We start from the raw sequence: 19,776 nt of genomic DNA on the forward strand, positions 1-19,776 counted from the left end.
TTTTATGAAGGATACAATCTAAAAAGAGAAGAACCAACATATTAATTATTAATGAAAATAAGTGTTTGTTGCAGCTCAAATAAATCTATCATCATCGTAGCCACATCCTTAACAGAAAAAAAAAAGAAAAGGGATCCTTCATTTCTTCCATTATCAAATAACTCCTAAATGTTCAATAATAGCTGAAGGTTTGCCATCGCTGCCATCGAGGCTGTTTGCAGTGCAGGTAAGGTGAGGATAATATCCGAGCATCTGAGGCCACTTCCAACTCATCTGTGTAAAACATTCATAACACCACTTAAAACTGTCGGATTTTATTTGTTTCTCTTCCGGCGACAACAGTGCTGAATCATGCCATTGTGCTAAGTAACTGAACTAAACTCCAGAGGATCCTAATTTGGCGAGACAGATGTGCTCTTTAGAGACCAACCTTCCTGTCACAGAGCGGCCAGGCAGCTACTCGAAGTGAGTGCATTTTCCTGCTGTGTATCCTGGGTTTTTTTTCTTTCAGTATCCTGGTTATGTATTGCACATGCAAACTTCTGGATTAAGATCTTCTCCTGCAGATTGAGAAAGCTGCATCTGACACAGAAACTGGGTATTAGTGTGGCGTGATCGTGAGAAATCAAGACATTACCGTGTCCAGATGATCATAAACCTGGATGCTGTAATCACCATGCATACAGAGATATCAATAACCGGGTTCCTAATGTTCCATGTAAACACCATATCCTGAATAGGATCAAAACCAGGATACCAATGTGCACGTAAACCCACTTATTTACAACGGAGCTGCAGAAAAGTCAGATGAAGACGACGTTTGACGAAGACGATCACAAACTGTTCCCGCTGATCAACACTGAAACCAAAGAAAGACGGACGCAGGGATGTGCGAAGCATCTCTTTCATGGCCGTTGTCACCGGTAACCGCCTGAGAGCACAGTCTCACAAACTCATCTAATACAGCAGTCATTTGTTTCACATGCAGGGCTCTAATTCAAGCAGTAGCGAAGATATACGTCACTGCGTGTATATTAAACCCACTACAATGACTTTGTTCTCACCTGCGAGTCTCTTCTCTGAAAACCTGACATATTTATTGTATGAAGCTCGCAGCAGTATTAATAGAAATGTATTCAGTGCATCTCTCCAAAGCTCACAGAAACAGGACCAGCTTCGGTCTGACATCTATAATCTATAACTCTGGCTGAGCTCCATCATAATGTTAACAAGATATCGTAAGAGGAGACGGGTCCTTGTGTCCATAACATCCTCTCATTAACTCTCATTCTCTACCACAACGGAAAAACACAAATCAGACAAGGTTCAGATAAACAGCAGAAAAAGATCCCGGTGCTGAAATAATAAACAATCCATCAGGATGTCATAAGAGAGGGTGTTTTTATCTAAATACCATGATTACAGAAGCCCTACGGAGCTCCACCCTTCAGGTCAGGAATCACTATTTGATGCACATTTCTGTACAAAATGCTTCTTTCATGACGTAACAAATTACAAAATGACGTACTGTAAAAACATCAGTAATGAGCTTGAGGAAGATCCTCCGATCAAACATTCGGCGGCGCCTTTTTCCAAACCACCTTTTTTTTTCACCATTTGTGCGAAGTTCACTGAGGTTTGACTTTCAGCCTGATCACCGACTTGAGGATGAAGCAAGAGGAGGAAGACATCTTCAAAGACTGAACCCGTGAAAGGGCGACTGTACGGGCTGCCGTGCCTCCGAGGTGTTGTCACTCCGCCTATCTCTGAATTTTCCCTCACAAAGGAAATACGAAGCTCCATATAAGACCCTTCTTAATTTCTCCTCCATCGCTGAATCGAGCATGTGCGTGTTTTCAGGGGTCAACGCAGTGGACTTCGACTTCTCGGCACAACGGCTTGAATGTATTCACGTGCGTGGGTCAGATTTGTGCACACAATACGTGTCTTGCGTGTCAGCACGGCTGCAGGAAGGAGAAGCTATAAGGTCTGTAGATGGATGGACTTCTGCAGGGTTTTTAGCAGCAGCCTCGGGTTCTTCGAGTTTCTGACGTGAATAAATGCCGTCTGGAACAAGAGCAGATACGAGGGAAGAATAGCAAATAACAGTTTCTGCAACAGCCTCAGAGGAAACTGTGTTTTAACAGCAGGTTATTCTCCCGAGTCTATTCCGTTATTGCCCAGTATACCGTGACTAATTTACATTTCATAAAAAAAAAACAAAAAAAAAACACATCAGCTCAGCCTTTTTATCCACCAAACATGCCTATCAGCTCCTCCACATCAGACTGGGAGGCCAGTTAACAACAAATAAAAAACCAAGAGGGAGAAACCAGGGGAAGCCATTAACTCATAAAGTAAAACACCAACTTATAGGTGTAGCTCACAAACAATATACAGCAGCAAGCAAAATACAGAAGAAGATGAAATGAAGAGCAACAGAGAGGCATTAAAATCGTAGATCTGGCTGAGGGGGCTGCATCTGTTCCACAGGAGTCGGTGCAACGCGAGAGCACTTTATTCAGCACTGGATCGCTGAGGAAGTCAAAGGCAGTATTTATTAGAGCTTTACTCCTCTGAGACCCGAGTTTAAAACATGACGATCACTTGGTTTTACTGCACTGTAAAGTAATGTTCCAGTCAATGTCTGTGGCACCCAGAAACCAAACGACACTACGAGGAAGCCTGATCTGTCTGAATCCTCATGATTCAGCCTGAAATAGTCCGATCAAATGTTCAGGGTTATGAGTGCGATTGATCACTAATTCACTACTTTTGTAAATGCATTTGTTTCTAATCAAGCATCACATGGCGGTGGAGTCAGTAACTCAGGAGCTTCACCCACAGGGCAGCGGAGGGTTAGCAGCTCTATTGTCCGATGAATAATGGAGCAGGAACCCAGCTGACTACCGACACAGTATATAAAGCTAGTCATCTCCAGGCCAACACACACACACACACACACACACACACTACAATATGAGCGCTGAAGGGTTGGACGCAAGTCATTATTGTGTGTGGCATGGTGAGAAACACTGAGAAAGGCAGGTTCATTAGACGAGCAACTTTGCTGTTTTTTTTATTTATTATTTATTTATTTATTTTTTATCAAAGAACAGATGCTTCAAGGTTTGTCGAGCCATCCATAGACGATTTAAACACAACCCACAGAAAGCTCTCCAGTCCGAGGATTCATTCAAGGACCGCTATGGTCAAATGCATTTTGCAGATCTGCACATATGTGTATTAATTTTCCTCTTGTGATGGAAAGACAAGACAAGCACCCAGTTAAAGAAAAAAAAAACAGCCCAGTTTAATAATAAAATAACACATTTATAAAGTAGAAAATTGCAAAGATTTTCTATTAATACCCTCCAACGACTGGTTATCTGCTTCTTTTTTTTTTAGTGTGACATTATATAAATTAAGTAATATATGAGTTTTTGACGGATATAATTTCCCACAATTAAATATATTAAATGACAGCGCTGCTATGGGAATATAGCAGCCTATAGAAGAAGTGGTAGGAGAGTCAGCAGTGGGAGAGACCCACTCTTCAGCCTGGGAGGCTGGTTAAAGGTTGGAGTTCCCATGAGCAAGGCACAATTAAAAAAAATTAAATAAATTAAAAAAAAAAAAAAGCCCCTTTTGAGAAGGGGATGCTGCTCAACATGGAGCTATAAAATATCACATTACATTACACAAGGTGACACCAGCCACCCACAATGACAACACCACACTATCAGTGCATTTATCTGCAAAATATATGTCTGGTAAAATAAAATAAAAATGTAAAAAAAAGTACCTGATTATGTCATCGTTGTGCCCCAGGTAAAATTTCTGCTTGTGCTCCCGGGTGTTGTACACAACTCCCACACCGGCGACGAAATAGACTATTTCCTTGGCGGCGGTGTAGTACAGGTTGTTGCGGCACTGATGTCCCCGGTATCCGTACACCCACTCCAGTCTCAGGTGGCAGTTGGGAGCAGTCCTGTCAGCCATGTCCGCACTTCCGCGTGTGTCTCTCTCTGTCGCTGTCACGCAAAGGGCCGTCTGATAACAGTGTCATTCACCGAAAAGGATTTATTTTAAGCCCGCGCGTCCCATTAGTTCCACTGGATTTCAACCAGTTCCGCGGAGCGCGTTGAAATGAGGCATTTCTCGAACGGTTAACGGGAATTAACCGCCTCGCTTCGCCCGATAAACACGAAAGCCCCACGTCCTGCTTCCGTTCGGGGAAAAGAACCGGGTTTCTATGCAGTTGTTTTCATTGTGAGAAGTCCGCTTGTACTTCTTCAAGCCCCGGGCTCGACGGTCCTCTCCGACACAGGTCAACAGCTCCTGTCAAATCCTACAAAGATGGAGCTGTGCTGTTATTCCACAAGCACCGCCCACAAAGATGACGGAGCGGCCAGTCGTCCAATCAGATCCTTGGATTTATTCCCGAGGAAAAAAAAAAAAAAAAAAAGCAGGAGAGGACAACTACGTCACGACGAGAGCAGTCAACGCTGGGATAGTGTCAAACCTACTTCCTGGATAGGAGTGTTATATTAGCTCAAATATTCTGTCAATTTAAATGAAAGGTTACATACAATTTTTTTTAAAACAATATTTCACTATTATTTTTTTTTGGATAATGTTCTTACTCCTACAATTTCAAACATATCTACATATTATTTATTTACATGTATGTTTCTTGATTTTGTGAAATAAAAAAGGCGTTTCACTGTGAAAAGGAAACAAATCATCATAATAGTGATACTAATTTGAATGAGAATTACATGTCTTTCATTCATTTGCGTTTGATTTGATTTTGATTTACAAAATATATATTTCAAAAGACTCAAGATTCAAAGTTGTCCGAAATTATTTTTTAAATATTTTTTTTACTTATTTTTATTTCACGTTTTTATAATACATCCGGACATATAGGCCCTTATATGGTATTATTATAATATATTTATTGGTTATAGTGTATAGTGTAAAATACCCATATTTAAAAAAAAATTTTTTAATCTTTTGTAATTTTATTTTTCATAAGCGGAAACTGCGGCGTGAAGGACCGCCCCCTTTTCCGCTGTTGCCTAGCGACCGGGGAAGCCTCGTTGTTGTTGTGTTGCTATCGTCTTAACTCGCCAACCGGGATTTTAACGTCGATATTTTTTGTTCTTCCTCTTACATAAAAGCAATGGAGGTGACGATGGACCCTTTGTTTCTGGCCTGGAGCTACTTCAGGAGGCGGAAACTCCAACAGTGCTCTGATATTTGCACCAAAATATTACAAGACAACCCGTACGACCAGGTACTGCGGTGTCGTTAGCCGGGCTAGCCTAGCGTGCTAGCGATTATCGGGCTGTTTAGGGGAAAGCGTGCTCGTTTGCTAACACGAGAAACCTGCTGCATAATCCCGATTAGTCGTTTAGTTTAACACGTGTTAACTAGCGAGTTTCGTGTAGTTTAGTCTCACTGACATCGCATTTATCACGACTTATTTAAATCACCGTTTGTTTGCTATCTGCTACTTGCTGCTGGGATTTGCTCTGTATTTTACACCTTCCTCTCCACTGTTGTTGTTGTTTTTGTTGTTGTTTCCTCATTATTTCCTTTCCGCCCCTCATTTATTCACAACTTTATTCTTCTCTCATGAACCCACTTGCGGTCTGTCTCAAGGACTTCTCCTTGCTCATCTCGGAGGTAACCATGAGCGCCCGCTGTTTTCTGTCTGCCTGGTGTGTTTTCATCCTGTTTGTTATGTGGGGGAAGTTCAACATAGGTTGTTGTTGTTGTTGTTGTTTTATACCTGTAACGCTATCTGAGGTCTTCTATGTAATTCAATCACTGTGTGTGTGTGTGTGTCCACAGGCTGCGTGGAGCTTGAAAACCTGCGCTCTGACCGAGATGGTGTACATCGATGAAGTGGAGGTTGACCAGGAGGGGATCGCTGAGATGATGCTGGACGAAAGCTCCATCGCTCAAGTCGCACGTAAGTTTCAGCTCTTTCTCGGCTGAGTAATTTAACCATTTTAATTATTAAAACTTTCCCTACAGGACCTGGAACATCACTGAGACTCCCTGGAACAAGTCAGGGCGGAGGTCCCACCCCGGCTGTCAGGTAAACCACCAAACCAAATAAGACCCGGAAGATTAACCACTGATGATATTTTAAAGAAAGTAAAAGGGCGACTATATCTCTTTTTTTTTTTTTTTAATTTATTTTAGGCCTATGACACATTCAGGGCGACCTATCACAGGATTTGTGAGACCCAGTACACAGTCCGGGCGTCCCGGGACGATGGAGCAGGCGATCAAAACCCCGCGCACTGCGAGCACCGCTCGGCCTGTCACTAGTGCTTCTGGAAGATTCATCCGTTTAGGAACCGTGAGTATTCACACCTGTAATAAAGGATGCATGTGAAAGACAAAATATAATTCCCTGCAAGACATATCTATAGAAGCCTATTTTGACATCATGCTTTCTGCAATTACTTTAAATATTGAATATTGTAAGATTGATTTACCTTCATGCTCTCAAACTAATCTTTATTATTTATTGTGTGAAATGCTTGAAAGCCTGAGATTGTTTTCCTCTTTTTTCCCCACAGGCCTCGATGTTAACCAATCCAGAGGGACCTTATATCAACTTGTCAAGACTAAATCTGGCCAAGTATTCCCAAAAACCCAGTTTATCCAGGGTGAGACTGAGACGTCCAAAAATGAATCAACATTCCTTTTTTTTTTTTTCTTCCATGTTGAGTAATCACCATTTTTATCCACAGACACTATTTGAGTACATCTTCCATCATGAAAATGATGTGAAAAATGTAAGTGTTACATGAAACTGTGCTCTTAAGAAAATCTGGTTTACCTTTTATTTAAAGATATTTTGACACAGATATGCTTTTTTTTTTTTTTGCACAGGCTTTGGATTTGGCTGCTCAAGCTACTGAGCATGCCCAGTTCAAAGACTGGTGGTGGAAAGTTCAGCTGGGGAAATGTTACTACAGGCAAGTAATTCAAAACATCCAAACTGTTCACTGTTGACATAGCTGACAATTATTGAAGTTGCATTTTGTGTATATGAAATAAAGTAATGATTCACTTCTCTGACCTCTGCAGGCTTGGTTTATATAGAGAAGCAGAAAAACAGTTTCGATCAGCTCTCAACCACCAAGAGGTGGTAGATACATATCTCTACCTCTCAAAGGTTGGAGCAGAGACGTCATAACAATGCAGTCCATTACTAAGTTTTTGCACTTAAATATATTCCCTCTAACGTCATGTTTGCTATTGAATGGAACCCTTTGCATGTGTTTTCATTTAAGGTTTATCAGCGCCTGGATCAACCTATAACATCGCTCAACCTTTTTAAGCAAGGCCTGGACCACTTCCCTGGTGAGGTCACCCTCCTCACAGGAATCGCTCGCATCCACGAGGTACAGCACGTCGCCACACAGTCCACTTAGTCTGCGCTTGTGACTCCCAAAGTGAGACCACATTTTTACCCTCTCTGATGTGACATCATCACAGGAGATGAACAACATTTCATCTGCCACGGAGTACTACAAAGATGTCCTGAAGCAAGACAACACTCACGTGGAGGCTATAGCCTGTATAGGCAGCAACCACTTCTACACGGATCAGCCCGAGATCGCCCTGCGCTTCTATAGGTCAGACGGACGGTTCCGTACAAGTTACGTAATGTATTGTTACCGTGTGTCTCATCTGTGATTCAATATGCTTCTCCCTTTGCTAGACGCCTGCTCCAGATGGGAGTGTATAATTGCCAGCTGTACAACAACCTGGGCCTGTGCTGTTTCTACGCCCAGCAGTACGACATGACGCTGTCCTCATTTGAGAGGGCTCTGGCCCTGGTGGCCAATGATGAAGAGCAGGCGGATGTCTGGTACAACATAGGACACGTTGCTGTGGTGAGTTGAATCTCAAAAACATCCCAGAGTGTCTGTTGGTTTGATTATACGTTCCCCTTCTTTATGTGATTTGCATTTGAAGTAAATTAAGTCAAGCTTACGTGGTATAAAGTGTGCGTCTGTTATATGTTTGCAGGGCATTGGGGACTTGACGTTAGCATATCAGTGTTTTAAACTGAGTTTGGCTTTTAATAACGACCACGCGGAGGCCTACAACAACCTGGCCGTGCTGGAGCTGCGCAAAGGTCACATCGAACAGGTGAAGACATATTTTTGAGTCATCGCTTTTATTAAGATGTTGAGATTTGAGGTATGAGGTCGTAATGTTTTGTACCCTCTAGTATGTAACACAGCCCATTATTACAAAAGTCATTAAACTGTCATTGCTATTAATACAAACCTTAATGTAGGATGCATTTAAAAAAATATATTTCTCAAACACACGTGAAAATGAAAAAAAAAAAAGAGTTGTAAAGTTGTGTTACGTAGGCATATTTGGATTTACTCGGATTAAAAATGACAGAAATACATTTCAAAATCAACATAAATGTCTTTTCATATACATTTGTACAAACTGTGTCTGTATGTGATGTCAACATTATTAATTGTTGTCCTGTCTGTGATTCAGTCTAAAGCCTTCCTGCAAACTGCCGCCTCATTGGCCCCACACATGTACGAACCACACTTCAACCTCTCCATCCTCTCTGACAAGGTAATTTATTACCGTGTCATTTCGTTGAAGTCGTAAACATTGCAGCACCGCTACAGAGGAAAGGTAAGATCTGTGAAGCAGTTTTCCAAAGGGATGTTTTTGTCTGTGTCCAGATTGGAGACCTTCAGAGCAGCTACACTGCGGCCCAAAAGTCTGAAGATGCTTTCCCCGAACATGTCGACACTCAGCAGCTTCTCAAGCAACTCCGGCAGCACTTTGCGGTGCTGTGAAGGTCTCGGCGCCGCGTCGGCAGCCGTCAGGCCTCCGGACACCGAGTTATTGAAGTAGTGAAAGGTGGCAGGTTAGTCAGACATGGAATTTGACAAATGGGAATTAGTTTGGGTTTGTGTTTATTTATTAAATGGTACATTTACACTAAACTGCCAGTTTATTAGGTACACCTGCACTATAACATAGTTTAACTAAGTGTATTGTGCCACATTGCAGACAGTCAGACTGGCCATCCTCCTTTGACCTCTCTGATCCACGAGCTGCACGCATGTGGACAGAATCACTGGTTTATGATAGTTATTTGCCTTTTACCGTATTTTCTTTAAAACTCTGGAACAGTAGGGTGTGGAAAGACCAAGACGACAGCAGTTTGGGAGTTGCTAGAACCAAATTGTCCGGCTCCAGTGTCGAAGCACAGCAGTTTTTACAGATGACAAATATCCGTCGCACTTTAAGGATGTATAATTTACGTGAAGGCAGGTTTTCCCAGTTAAACTGGTAATCTAGTGTACAGATTTGTACAGTAGTATTACATACTGAGTGTACATAGTAAAGGTAAAGATTTTATCTGTTACAGTGAAATAACATTTTATAGTTCATTTCATAAAGCAAATGTATTTTTTTGTAATTCAACCTGTAATTTGATTCCTTGCCATTTTGTAGTCTCAACAGATATGACAATAAAAAAAATTCAGAAGGTGTCAGACCCTCAAAGACATAATTAATTCTTCATTCAAACATTTAATCCAGAACCAAATGTGTTTTACAGAATATAATTAGATTAAATTGAAGACCTTGGTTCCATTTCACAAATCCATTTCAGACTATAAGCGCATGGAGCATCGTTCCAGGCCTTGAAGGGGTTGCTTCTGGGATAGATGGCGACACAGTCTTCATTACCCTGATCGTTGGGCTCTCCGTCATTCCAGTACCTGAAACAAATACCGGATTGAGCTGATCGGACTGTAGATTTATAGTCATCAAAATCAAAAGGGTGTCACGACTCGATGTATGTGAACGTGCTCTAACAACGCTTTGAACAACTCCTAAACTCACAGTATTTAACTCCAGTTTAAAGTTGTGGGGTTTTTTTAGTGTTTGTGAGTTGTTATCGTTACCCTTCAGTTATTCTTGTCCCATCCGGCCACTTCCAAATCCCTTCTTCTACATCTCTCAGTCCGATCCAGAAGCCACTGTGGCTTACGTGTCTCGAGCTGTCTTGATAATTATTTACCAATTCAGCTACTGCCAGCTGTCAACACAGGGAATGTACACACACGAGTGTTATTGGTTTCTGTGTAACACAGACCTCTTAAACTCTTCAGAAATCAAATGTGAAGCACTTCTAGTGAGAATAACAAAAAGGAATTGCAGCTTTTGTCCAGAAATATCAGCGGGTTGTCTAAATTTTGAGTCTCACGTGTTCCTCTCTGCTCTGTATCGATGCCAAGTCGCCTCCTTGCTTCTTGCAGAACTGCCTGGCGTCCAGCCATGATTTATGTGAAATAGTATCAGAGAGAGGGAAGTAGTAGCACACCGAGTTCATGAAAGTCCATCCTGGTAAACAGTGTCTGCAGCCCTCTTCTGTTACCAAAGAAAAAGGAAACCGAGTGTTGGTTGGTTGGCTCACAAAAATGGTGCATTAAATAACATGATAACACAAAAAACAGTTTCTCACCGATCATTGGCATGTGGGATTTCAACGCTGCAATTTCCATTTGAAGTTTGTCAGTCTGCTTTTGGTAGTCTCTGCTTCTTCTGCTCTGATGATCGAGCTCCCACTTGGTAACTTGCTGCTCACTGATCTCTAATTGCAGCTGTTTCTTCACTTCATCTCTGCTTTTGATTGCAGCGTCGTAAGTAGCATGCAGCTTGGTCATCTCGCTGGCGATGTCCGTCACTATATCGTTCCCATCTGTGAGTTTGTTATCTGTAAGCGGGACATAAGTGATGTAGCCTTAGTTAAAGTTTTTAAAAGCTTTATGGACGATTACTGGCACTTTTTTTTTTTAGAGTACCTGTGCTCTGAATTCTTAATAGCAAAATTTACAAATAACAAAACTAAAAAACATCAGTATGCACTATATACAGAATATAAAGGCAACACCTACAGTATGTTTTTGGTCCAACTTTTCATTAATTGAAATCAAAGATTCATTTTATGCTCACAAAAGGTGAATTTCTCTCAAACTTTCTTTACAAATTGTCTTTAAAAAAGTGTTTTTATTGTTTATAGGAGCTTGAAACTAAAATCAAACTTTCAAATATCTTTTTTTCTGTGGTGTCAACTGGTCTCAACTAGTTTATTCCATTATAGCTTCACAATATTGTAATATTACATGAGTTTTATGGGTCGGCAATGACTTACAATAGACACCCAGACCGATATCAACGACCAGCAGAATGGCAGCGAGCACTGCCAGGATCCCTGCGAGCAGTTTGTAATGATTCACTCTGGATGCAGGTCTCAACGTGGACATGGACACTACACAGAAAAAGTGGTGGATCAATATCAGAGTCATAAACAATACATTCAAATCAAAATTATACATACAAGTAAAGGAAAACACCTTCCTGAGACACGTTCTGTAGGTTTGTTTCACCCACAATGTGTCATCTGTATATTCTAAACATGATATTTGATGATAATCAATCACTTATCTTGCAAAAAGTGATGGATTTGAATCCAATTCATATCTGAGAGCAAAGCGAGAATACAGTAAACATTCAGAATTGATTAGAAATTGATAGAAGGTGATGTCCTTCAAAAACCTGCATTGGAGTCAGACACCAATCGAAGAATATCAGAGTATCAATGAACATTAAACAAGATTCTAGTTCAACATCTTTCATCTGCTCGACATACCTCCTGGCAGTTTGCTATATTCATCAGAAACACCACCTGAATTTCCACTGTCGTCCATTTTGACTGTTGAGATGAGCTCAGGCTAACGTGACTGTCCAGGAGAGATTATTTGGTGGGACATTGCCCTGTGTGTGTGTGTGTGTGTGTGTGTGTGTGTGTGTGTGTGTGTGTGTGTGTGTGTGTGTGTGTGTGTGTGTGTGTGTGTGTGTGTGTGTGTGTGTGTGTGTGTAACATTACAAACAGAACGTCAAGTTCATGTGTTAAAAATTAACGTGGGGGCACAGGTCACTTTAAAATCAATGTAATTTTTTTTTAATGATTTAAACAAGATGATTTGTAATTTTATTCAACACCCCAGCAATGATTTTATAAAGATAGTCTTTTATTTAATTTCGTTAGCTATGATCTATCTTCAAATTATTACATTACAAAATGTATTTTACACAAGAACTGTATATTTTGCACTTCATCAGATAGATTATTGATAAAGACTTCCTGGCATTTTTTTCTCCTCTGAAACAGTTATTTGGTGAAAAACATTAGAAGTGTACATCATATCTTTTATTTCATATACACCGTAAAAAAAATTCTCACACAAAACATGAATGTTAATATTTCAAGATGTGGCTTATTCATCTGAAAGGAATTATTATTATAATTCATCGTCATTATTACTGTGCAGTAATTGTGATTTCTACAAGAGGTTTCTTGCTTCTCTTGGCTCCGTCTCACAGATGGAGTTCATCTGATCTTCCCGGCAGTTTCTATTATACCACATCTGCAGAGTATTGTAGGAGGAATATAAAGCACCACAGTTCCTGCTCTGATTTCCAACTGGCTGCCCGTCTTTCCAGTACCTGGGGTAAATCAAAATAAAAAAAAACGATTTCCATAAAAACTTGTTTGTCGTTACGATATTGTCACAAAACAGAGAGTGAGTGTCAACGGTCTGTAAGACGCTTACGTGGTCTGCTCCTCAGTCACATTGTTAATCCAAACCCACGTTCCTTCTGTCACCGCGTCAGTCAGGCCTATCCACAGTCCGTTCATCCACCACATGTTGCTTATCCTCCGCTTTGGAAAGATGTCCATCATGAGTTGCTTGTGGGAAAGCAGACATGGTGATTCAATGTGTATTATCCATCATATCATCATATCAAAAACAACTAAGCATGAAATACTTTAGAAGGACTAAAAATAAACTACTTTCATTTGTGTTTTTGACCCACCTGCTCCACCAGGTCATTGATCACCAGCAGGTCTCCCCCTTGACTAATACAGTCTGCTCTGCTATCCGGCCAGTTCTTTCCAGATTGGAAATCATGATGAGAAAAATAATAACAGGATGATTTAAGGAGGAGCCATTCTGGTGGGCATCTGCCACAGCTGTTCTCTGTTGCAATGAAAGATTGGAAAAAGGCAAACATGTTATTATCATAGGCATTTTTTTCAATTCTTGTTCAAATTTTTTTTTTTTAAATCCTTGTTTCAAGTTGTTCAAGTCAACAACATAATGTTCCCATTGGGGGGGAAAGGTTGGTCTGTTGCCACCAAAGACACGTTGGAGGTCCACCTTACCTAAGGAAGTTTTATTAAACTGGATATTTCTCTTCTCTGTGAGCAGAGTCTCAAGTCTTTTCTGAAGCAAGTCACTGAGGGTCTTCTTCTGCATCACTTCTGTCTGCAGCTGCACATGGATGCTGCGCTTGTTCGCCAGGGCCGCCTTGGCCTCCAGCTTAGCTCTGATGATGTCACTCTGGTTGCGGAGGTAGTTCAGCTCAATGAGGAGGGGTGTAGCCTCTGAATTAGGAATCTGAAGATCTTTGGCTTTGGCACCTGAGGCGGAGAATATGAAACAGAGGAAGAGGAGCTGTGGCAAGTCTGGTGTGTGAAGTCAAGGTGATTATTTTTTAGCCTCACGTGGAAGCATGTCGATTCACCGGAGTTTTCACTTGTCGGGGAAATGTCTCAACATTAATTTAATATATTGGCGCAAAACTTTAACGGTTCTTAGAGGATATTTTAAATTGTACAATATTTTGGTTTATTACCAAATGCCTGCAAAAAAACACAGCTTTCATTGACATTTAGCCTCGCTTAGTACAGCTTAGTACAGCTCAGTACAGCTGAACTGTCAGCATGGCTGCACTCTGTAATCTCATTAAAACGTATTGAAAGTTTCAATACAAGCTACAGTAAGGATTTCCAGTGGAAGAACAGACTGATGAGCACATCGGACAGCGCGACAACGTGAGCCTTTCTTTCTCAAACTGAATGCCGTTGATTAGAAACCCTTTTTTGGACGAAAAAAAGCAGCTTGAATATGTTCTATGATTCTTTGCGATTGCATGTTATTTCTCAGTTTTGTGACATTTTACACCCCAAAATATAAATCAATGAATTCACAGTAATTGGCTGACTGTTTGAAAATGGCTCCATAATACCACACTTTCATGATGTTTTGTGACGAGCCTTAATCCTTCATTGGTTGTTTATATACCAATGAACGAATGCAAGATATGTAAAGAAAGTATTGACAGTGCAATGCCTACGACTGGATCTATTTACATCCAGATTTTGATGTCACTTCAGCTGTGTGATTGAGATCCAGCTGAACATTGGACGAGACATCAGATTTAGGAAATCAGCGGTTTCCTGTGAACACTCATACTCACAGTACACCCCAATGACAATAGCAGCTACCAGCAGAACAACATCGAGCAGGCCCAGACTCAGTATGAACCGTTGGTGGTGTGGAAACGCAGATCCACCTCTCTCTGCAAACAGACCTTAAAAACGTTCCTCTCAGTTAAACTCTCAATAGCTTGTTTTGTCTTCAGTAAACCCGTTAAATAAAATGAAACATTACTTCATTGACTTTTTTTCCCTTCTGAAAGTTTACAGAGGAATGACTGAATATTATCTTTTGAGTTTTAAACAGCAGTCTATTTTTATTAATATGTGTAACAACATTTTACATGTATTTAAACTCTTAAGTCAGTGAATAAGCTAAAGCTACACAGCATCAGCTCCAAAGATTTAAAAAAAAAAAAAAAAAGTCAAGTGGAGCTGTGAAAGAAGTTGGACAGATTTAAGAAGCAGCAGATAATTTGGATGTAGACTAAGTTGTACCTTTTCCAAATGTCTGGCGAGAGAAGAAACGTCCATCTGTGCAGAAATCTTGAGAACTCCTTCGTTCAAATGACATTTCTTCATTGAATTCTGACTGTGATCGAGAGTCCTCCATTATAGTGCTGCAGGCAGGGCTTGTTGATCTGTTTTTCTGTCCGGCTTATTCCAGTGAGAGGGTGTGTGTGTGTGTGTGTGTGTGTGTGTGTGTGTGTGTGTGTGTGTGTGTGTGTGTGTGTGTGTGCTTGGACTCTGGTCTAGATGCAATGCCTCAGTGTGTATGTGTGGATTTGAAATCATACAGAAGCACGTATTGCTTCATTTTCATCTTAAATAGTGATATTAGTACAAATGTATGACAAAAGCTAATTTTTTACACTTAAATATGAGCATACTGTGAATTAAATAATTTTACTGTGTCTCTAACTGTGCTTGTAAGCCTATTGGCAGACTGCTGCATCACTTGATTTCTCCATTCTGTCCAAATGTCCCAGCAAATTCACCAGAATGAGATGCCAACCATGAAATACAGAATTCATTAAAGAGATAAAACTGCTTAGATTCTCTTTCTCCTCTTTTATTACAGAAGCAGTTTGACATTTTGGGAAATACACATATTCACTTTCTTTCCTGGAGGATGAGAGGATTGAAAGAACTGCATGAAGACTGGAAACTGCCTGTCTGATGGTAAGAAACTCCACCGACTATCACCTCTGATTCCCAACATTAACGTGTTAAATCTAATTTTAAATGACAATCCAGCATGTTATTGTTACACTTCGGTTTCAGTTTGGATTAAAGAGGTTTGAATCACAAAATGGGAAGATCATCTAATCATCAAATTCTTTGCAAAAACATATTTTATAGAGCTAGAAATACTGACTGAAATATAATGAATGGCTTTGCTGTGATTTAGTTGGTCTTTTTTTTTTTTTTATCTTGTTCTGTCAATCATCAACTGTCCTTCTGGACAGGGGTTGCTAAACATCTGGCTCAAACTGGCTCATTAAAAGTAACCATAGGTTTATAAAGCGTTCATAAATGAATTTGAACAATAAAGACATTTATCATAACATGCTATAACTTTAATTGTATGTGACTGTGCACAATAGCGGCACTTGCGGAATAGTGTGAAAATAAACACCTTATATAAAACTGGACACTTCTTATACCTCCTAATTGGGGATTTAAAGTTTGATCACGGATATTTGTGTGATAGTAACATGCACATGTGTGCAGTCTGTGAATTTTCTGTGCCTCAATGATACCGACAATTTCAGCTCATAGAAGTTGGTGCTTTTTCACAAATCCACTTCTGTGGGACTGCACATCTAAAATCATTCCAGGACTTGAAGAAGTTTTCTCTGGCATACACGGCCACGCAGTCCTCGCCGTCGACGTCGTTGGGCTCTCCATCGTTCCAGTACCTGGAGCAAACCACAGGTTCATCGACAGACACACGGTAGTTACTTTCTCTCAGTCCACCTTATGCATTTTTTTTTCACACTCATTTACACCCGAGGAGAAGACACTGCTGTAACAAGTGTCACAACTGAAAAGATGTCAGTAGGTCAACCACATTTAAGTTACTGTACACCCCCCCATTTTAATTACGTGTGTATCCTAGATTAACTTTTAAATGTCTGTTTTATTCAGTTGTCTGCACACTTTGAAAGTCTGTGGCTTTAGTGGGTCTCAGAATTACTTCTTACACGGCACTCTGTTAAATTGAGAAATGCATTTGTCACATTTGTGTCAAGAACAACTTGAAGACACTTGATTGAGATCAGCATACAAAGTGCACAAGATTCAGTGGAGGTGGCTCCTTCCTGGTCAATGCGGGACAGAGGTGCCCAAATTCAGAGACCAATGTAATTTAATTCTCACATTACGTACTTTTTATCAGAACTTTTTTTTACAGTTCGTAGTCACTAGGATTTTACAGCATTTATGAATAAGGAGAGTACGAACAAGCTTATCAAATGCACGATGAGCCAAAGAAGGTGCAAACTTGGCACGCGGGCCTCAAATGGGGCTGCTCTTAGAGATTAGTCGGAGTTTACTTGTTGATGTTGGAAACCATCACTGCATGACTTCTGAGTGGGTGAACCAGAGACAGACCCAGCAGTGGCACATTAAGGTGACAAATTCCTGCAAACACAACACCTGCCTCTCGATTTGCACATTTTTCCCAGTGTGTGATATATCGAAGTCTTACCCTTCACTTAGTAATTTTCCATTCAACCATTTCCAAGTCCCTTCCTCTTCAATATCACTCAGGCCAATCCAAAAGCCCATCAAGTATTCTGAGCGGTCTTGAATTATCAAATGATTTACAGTCGAGTTCTAAAAACAGAAGAAATGTAAACAAACATTCGACACTTACAATTTCTACATGAGCACAAAAACATTAACCGACCACTTTGTCTTTGCTGTTGAGGATTGCGAGATCCCCTCCGTGCATCTGGCAGAACTCTCTGGCTTTTTGCCATGTTTTGAGTGCAACTTGTCTTGAGAAAGGGAAGTAGTAACATATGGAGTTCATCAAAATCCATTCTGGTGGACAGTGTCTGCAGCCACCGTCTGTTGGCAAAGATAAGCAACGAGTGAATAAAAACAAACATATTACAGATTGTTATGCTTCTATTTTTAGAGAGAAACATGTCTCACGAATCATTGGTAAGTGTGATTTCAGCGTTGCAACGTCCTTTGTAAGTTTCTCCATCTGCACTTCGTATTCTTTGTTTCTTTTGTTCTGGTGTTCGAACTCCCAGTTGGGTTCTCTCTGACGACTCTTCTCACTGTCCAGCTGCTTCTTGGCGTCGTTTATGGTTTTGATTGCGGCCTTGTATTTATCCTGGAGTTGGACCAATTTTTTACCGATTTTTTCTGTCTCATCCAGTGGGTTTTGGGTATCTGTGAGTTTGTTGTCTGTGAGTGTTGAAAACAAACAGGGTTGCTGGTAACAGGTTTCTTTTTTCCTCAAGTTTCGTTCTTCCCACCCAGAAAACAGTCTGACAAGGTATTTGATACATGCACATATTTAACCCGTTCTTATAGGAATAGCATCCTGATCTAAACTTCAACATATAAATGTGTAAAGATTATTCATTTTAGTGAATCCTTATTATCAATAAATAGGTTTTAAAGTATTTACTTTAATTCTCTCTAAATACACATTAGGCCTAAAGGTCCATCATAAGTACAAAAGTGGTGCCTTCTGCTCTCTAGGTGCATTTCATTTTAATAACATACACGTAGGCTATAATAAAAAAATCAATTTGACTTCTTAAAATTGAGGCATTATTTCAAATTTCTGACACCCCTGCAGACCATTTCAGCACTTGAAACAACAACTTGTAAACTGAATCTTTGACTGAAGCTGTAATGAGGAGTCATGTGACAGAAAATTAATCGGCAACTATTTTGATTATTCATCGCCTTCGAGCAGAAATACCTCGTTTCTGCTTTCTGCTTCCTTTACATTTCATTTAATATCTTTTGGTTTTCGACTGTTCAGTAAAAACAATTATACATTTGATGACATCACCTAAGAAATTGACTGATGAAGGAAATTATTTGATCATGAAAATATTGTCTCAGTCAATAATCACAATGTTACTGAGCACAGTAACTTTGGCTCACAATGGACGGCCAGGCCAACATCAACCGCGAGTAGAAGAGCAGCGAGAAGCGCGAGGATCACTGCAGCCAGTCTGCAGCGTCTCCCAGGAGTCACTCTGAACATTTGCACTAGACAGAAAGAAAATGAATCGACATCATGAAGCAGGAACTCAATCAGACTGTATGAACAATACACTATATGGAACATTTTATATGGACGTCTTAGTGTTGAGGAAACACCAGTAGTTGAGCTTCTCTATGTTTTAGCTGTTATTTATGGGCAAAAAAAAAATCCTTGCAAACCTTTCATTCAGAAGTAAATCATACCGAGTGTCATGTGTTATTGAATTTCAACATATTTTATCAGCACTATTTTAGGACTTTGTACAAAAATGTAAGAATGAACACAATCAGAAAACTGTTCATAGAATTGCATTTTATGATACCTCGTTGTCCGTCTTGGTTAAACTGGTGAGAAGAAGAATGCTCGTCATCGTCTTGACAAATCAGGGTGTTAAATCCGCCATCAAAATTACAATCTGGAGGTTCTGTCTTCTCCATTTTCACTGTTTCCTTGACATACGTTATGTGAGAACGTGTGTTAGTAATGATCTGCTTTTGCACGGGTCTGTGTCAATACAAGCTACAATTGCTGAGATCATCAAGAATAAAATAACAGTTACCCCAGTTGAACTGCCAACCATGAGAAAGGGGAAGTGAAATTGTCATTATTCTGTCAACTGTAAAATTTCAGGAGCCACACAGGATGCAAATATGCTGATTCTTGTATTTATGATTTATTTTCGGACAGGTCTGACGTGTTTACATATACATTTCTCCACTTACAGTATCTTATCTTATCTTATCTTATCTTATCTTATCTTATCTTATCTTATCTTATCTTATCTTATCTTATCTTATCTTATCTTATCTTATCTTATCTTATCTTATCTTATCTTATCTTATCCATAATGCATTAACCTGTCAAATAAAGATATACCTTTTAATGTACAGACAGCAGTTGAAGTTTTGGCCACCTAGAATTTTGATAATTAAAAATAAAATTTCTGTTGAAGGCTCTGATTTAAAGAAAGGTAAATACATGTAAATAATAATAATAAAAAACATATGACATGCTGGACATAAAAGAGGTCTTTGTCATCAGCTAAGCAGCCCACACCTTTGAAATATTGGTGATGATGCATTTAAAGTTAAAATTGATAGGCTGCTTAATAAATCATTGGCAGATCTCTGAATATTATAACCTAATATTATTTTTCCGCAGA

The 19,776-nt window shown here is 39.9% G+C and overlaps 5 protein-coding genes across 7 annotated transcripts in view; 1 reads left to right on the top strand and 4 right to left on the bottom strand.

Annotated features, from left to right (window-relative positions):
- eml5 (EMAP like 5) overlaps positions 1-4,332 on the bottom strand; it is a 36,497-nt gene extending 32,165 nt beyond the window's left edge. For both annotated transcript variants that reach the window (XM_069718587.1, XM_069718586.1), the window contains exon 1: positions 3,806-4,332. In XM_069718587.1, coding sequence (XP_069574688.1) covers positions 3,806-4,002 — 197 coding nt within the window. In that variant the 5' untranslated portion in view covers positions 4,003-4,332. The remainder of the gene's footprint in view (positions 1-3,805) is intronic.
- A 767-nt stretch (positions 4,333-5,099) lies between these two features.
- ttc8 (tetratricopeptide repeat domain 8) lies at positions 5,100-9,563 on the top strand. The gene is made up of 14 exons (XM_069718546.1): positions 5,100-5,302; positions 5,863-5,983; positions 6,049-6,112; positions 6,220-6,379; positions 6,603-6,692; positions 6,777-6,821; positions 6,919-7,004; positions 7,117-7,204; positions 7,323-7,433; positions 7,528-7,667; positions 7,754-7,928; positions 8,065-8,187; positions 8,557-8,640; positions 8,754-9,563. Exons 1-14 carry the CDS (start codon positions 5,189-5,191, stop codon positions 8,868-8,870), a joined length of 1,518 nt encoding a protein of 505 aa, XP_069574647.1. The 5' UTR covers positions 5,100-5,188; the 3' UTR covers positions 8,871-9,563.
- LOC138632758 (CD209 antigen-like protein C) lies at positions 9,546-11,869 on the bottom strand. The gene is made up of 6 exons (XM_069718550.1): positions 11,738-11,869; positions 11,240-11,356; positions 10,550-10,801; positions 10,292-10,455; positions 9,990-10,123; positions 9,546-9,803 (listed from the first exon to the last, which is right to left on the bottom strand). The coding sequence occupies exons 1-6, from the start codon at positions 11,793-11,795 to the stop codon at positions 9,653-9,655; spliced, it is 876 nt and encodes a 291-aa protein (XP_069574651.1). The 5' UTR covers positions 11,796-11,869; the 3' UTR covers positions 9,546-9,652.
- Positions 11,870-12,097: 228 nt separating this feature from the next.
- On the bottom strand, positions 12,098-15,042 carry LOC138632757 (C-type lectin domain family 4 member E-like). 2 transcript variants are annotated; one of them, XM_069718547.1, is made up of 6 exons: positions 14,870-15,042; positions 14,413-14,526; positions 13,316-13,573; positions 12,967-13,130; positions 12,702-12,838; positions 12,098-12,594 (listed from the first exon to the last, which is right to left on the bottom strand). In XM_069718547.1, exons 1-6 carry the CDS (start codon positions 14,982-14,984, stop codon positions 12,432-12,434), a joined length of 951 nt encoding a protein of 316 aa, XP_069574648.1. In that variant the 5' UTR covers positions 14,985-15,042; the 3' UTR covers positions 12,098-12,431. The 2 variants fall into 2 exon arrangements, with proteins under 2 accessions (XP_069574648.1, XP_069574650.1); XM_069718549.1 differs by lacking the exon at positions 14,413-14,526 and having other exon boundaries at positions 14,870-15,041.
- Positions 15,043-15,436: 394 nt separating this feature from the next.
- On the bottom strand, positions 15,437-19,081 carry LOC138632765 (CD209 antigen-like protein C). Its single transcript, XM_069718559.1, has 6 exons — positions 18,937-19,081; positions 18,512-18,619; positions 17,537-17,797; positions 17,286-17,449; positions 17,085-17,212; positions 15,437-16,293 (listed from the first exon to the last, which is right to left on the bottom strand). The coding sequence occupies exons 1-6, from the start codon at positions 19,049-19,051 to the stop codon at positions 16,143-16,145; spliced, it is 927 nt and encodes a 308-aa protein (XP_069574660.1). The 5' UTR covers positions 19,052-19,081; the 3' UTR covers positions 15,437-16,142.
- Positions 19,082-19,776: the final 695 nt, after the last annotated feature.

The sequence above is a fragment of the Brachyistius frenatus genome, unplaced genomic scaffold (assembly GCF_029030835.1).
Source record: "Brachyistius frenatus isolate BFR_SWC_R1_liver_20210118 unplaced genomic scaffold, ASM2903083v1 Contig_193, whole genome shotgun sequence".
Lineage (NCBI taxonomy): Eukaryota > Metazoa > Chordata > Actinopteri > Embiotocidae > Brachyistius > Brachyistius frenatus.

What these genes read in the sequence shown, in the direction of transcription:
- ttc8 (XM_069718546.1), top strand. Translation starts at nt 5,189, where the DNA reads ATGGAGGTGACGATGGACCCTTTGTTTCTGGCCTGGAGCTACTTCAGG. An exon ending in CTGGGGAAATGTTACTACAG is followed by an intron (nt 7,005 to 7,116) that starts GCAAGTAATTCA and finishes TGACCTCTGCAG; the next exon opens with GCTTGGTTTATATAGAGAAG. An exon ending in TCTCCATCCTCTCTGACAAG is followed by an intron (nt 8,641 to 8,753) that starts GTAATTTATTAC and finishes GTCTGTGTCCAG; the next exon opens with ATTGGAGACCTTCAGAGCAG.
- LOC138632758 (XM_069718550.1), bottom strand. Translation starts at nt 11,795, where the DNA reads ATGGACGACAGTGGAAATTCAGGTGGTGTTTCTGATGAATATAGCAAA. An exon ending in ATATAGCAAACTGCCAGGAG is followed by an intron (nt 11,357 to 11,737) that starts GTATGTCGAGCA and finishes TTTTCTGTGTAG; the next exon opens with TGTCCATGTCCACGTTGAGA. An exon ending in GGGACAAGAATAACTGAAGG is followed by an intron (nt 9,804 to 9,989) that starts GTAACGATAACA and finishes TATTTGTTTCAG; the next exon opens with GTACTGGAATGACGGAGAGC.
- LOC138632757 (XM_069718547.1), bottom strand. Translation starts at nt 14,984, where the DNA reads ATGGAGGACTCTCGATCACAGTCAGAATTCAATGAAGAAATGTCATTT. An exon ending in TCGCCAGACATTTGGAAAAG is followed by an intron (nt 14,527 to 14,869) that starts GTACAACTTAGT and finishes AACGTTTTTAAG; the next exon opens with GTCTGTTTGCAGAGAGAGGT. An exon ending in TATTGTCATTGGGGTGTACT is followed by an intron (nt 13,574 to 14,412) that starts GTGAGTATGAGT and finishes TCTCCGCCTCAG; the next exon opens with GTGCCAAAGCCAAAGATCTT.
- LOC138632765 (XM_069718559.1), bottom strand. Translation starts at nt 19,051, where the DNA reads ATGGAGAAGACAGAACCTCCAGATTGTAATTTTGATGGCGGATTTAAC. An exon ending in TAACCAAGACGGACAACGAG is followed by an intron (nt 18,620 to 18,936) that starts GTATCATAAAAT and finishes CTTTCTGTCTAG; the next exon opens with TGCAAATGTTCAGAGTGACT. An exon ending in ATCACACTTACCAATGATTC is followed by an intron (nt 17,450 to 17,536) that starts GTGAGACATGTT and finishes CTTTGCCAACAG; the next exon opens with ACGGTGGCTGCAGACACTGT.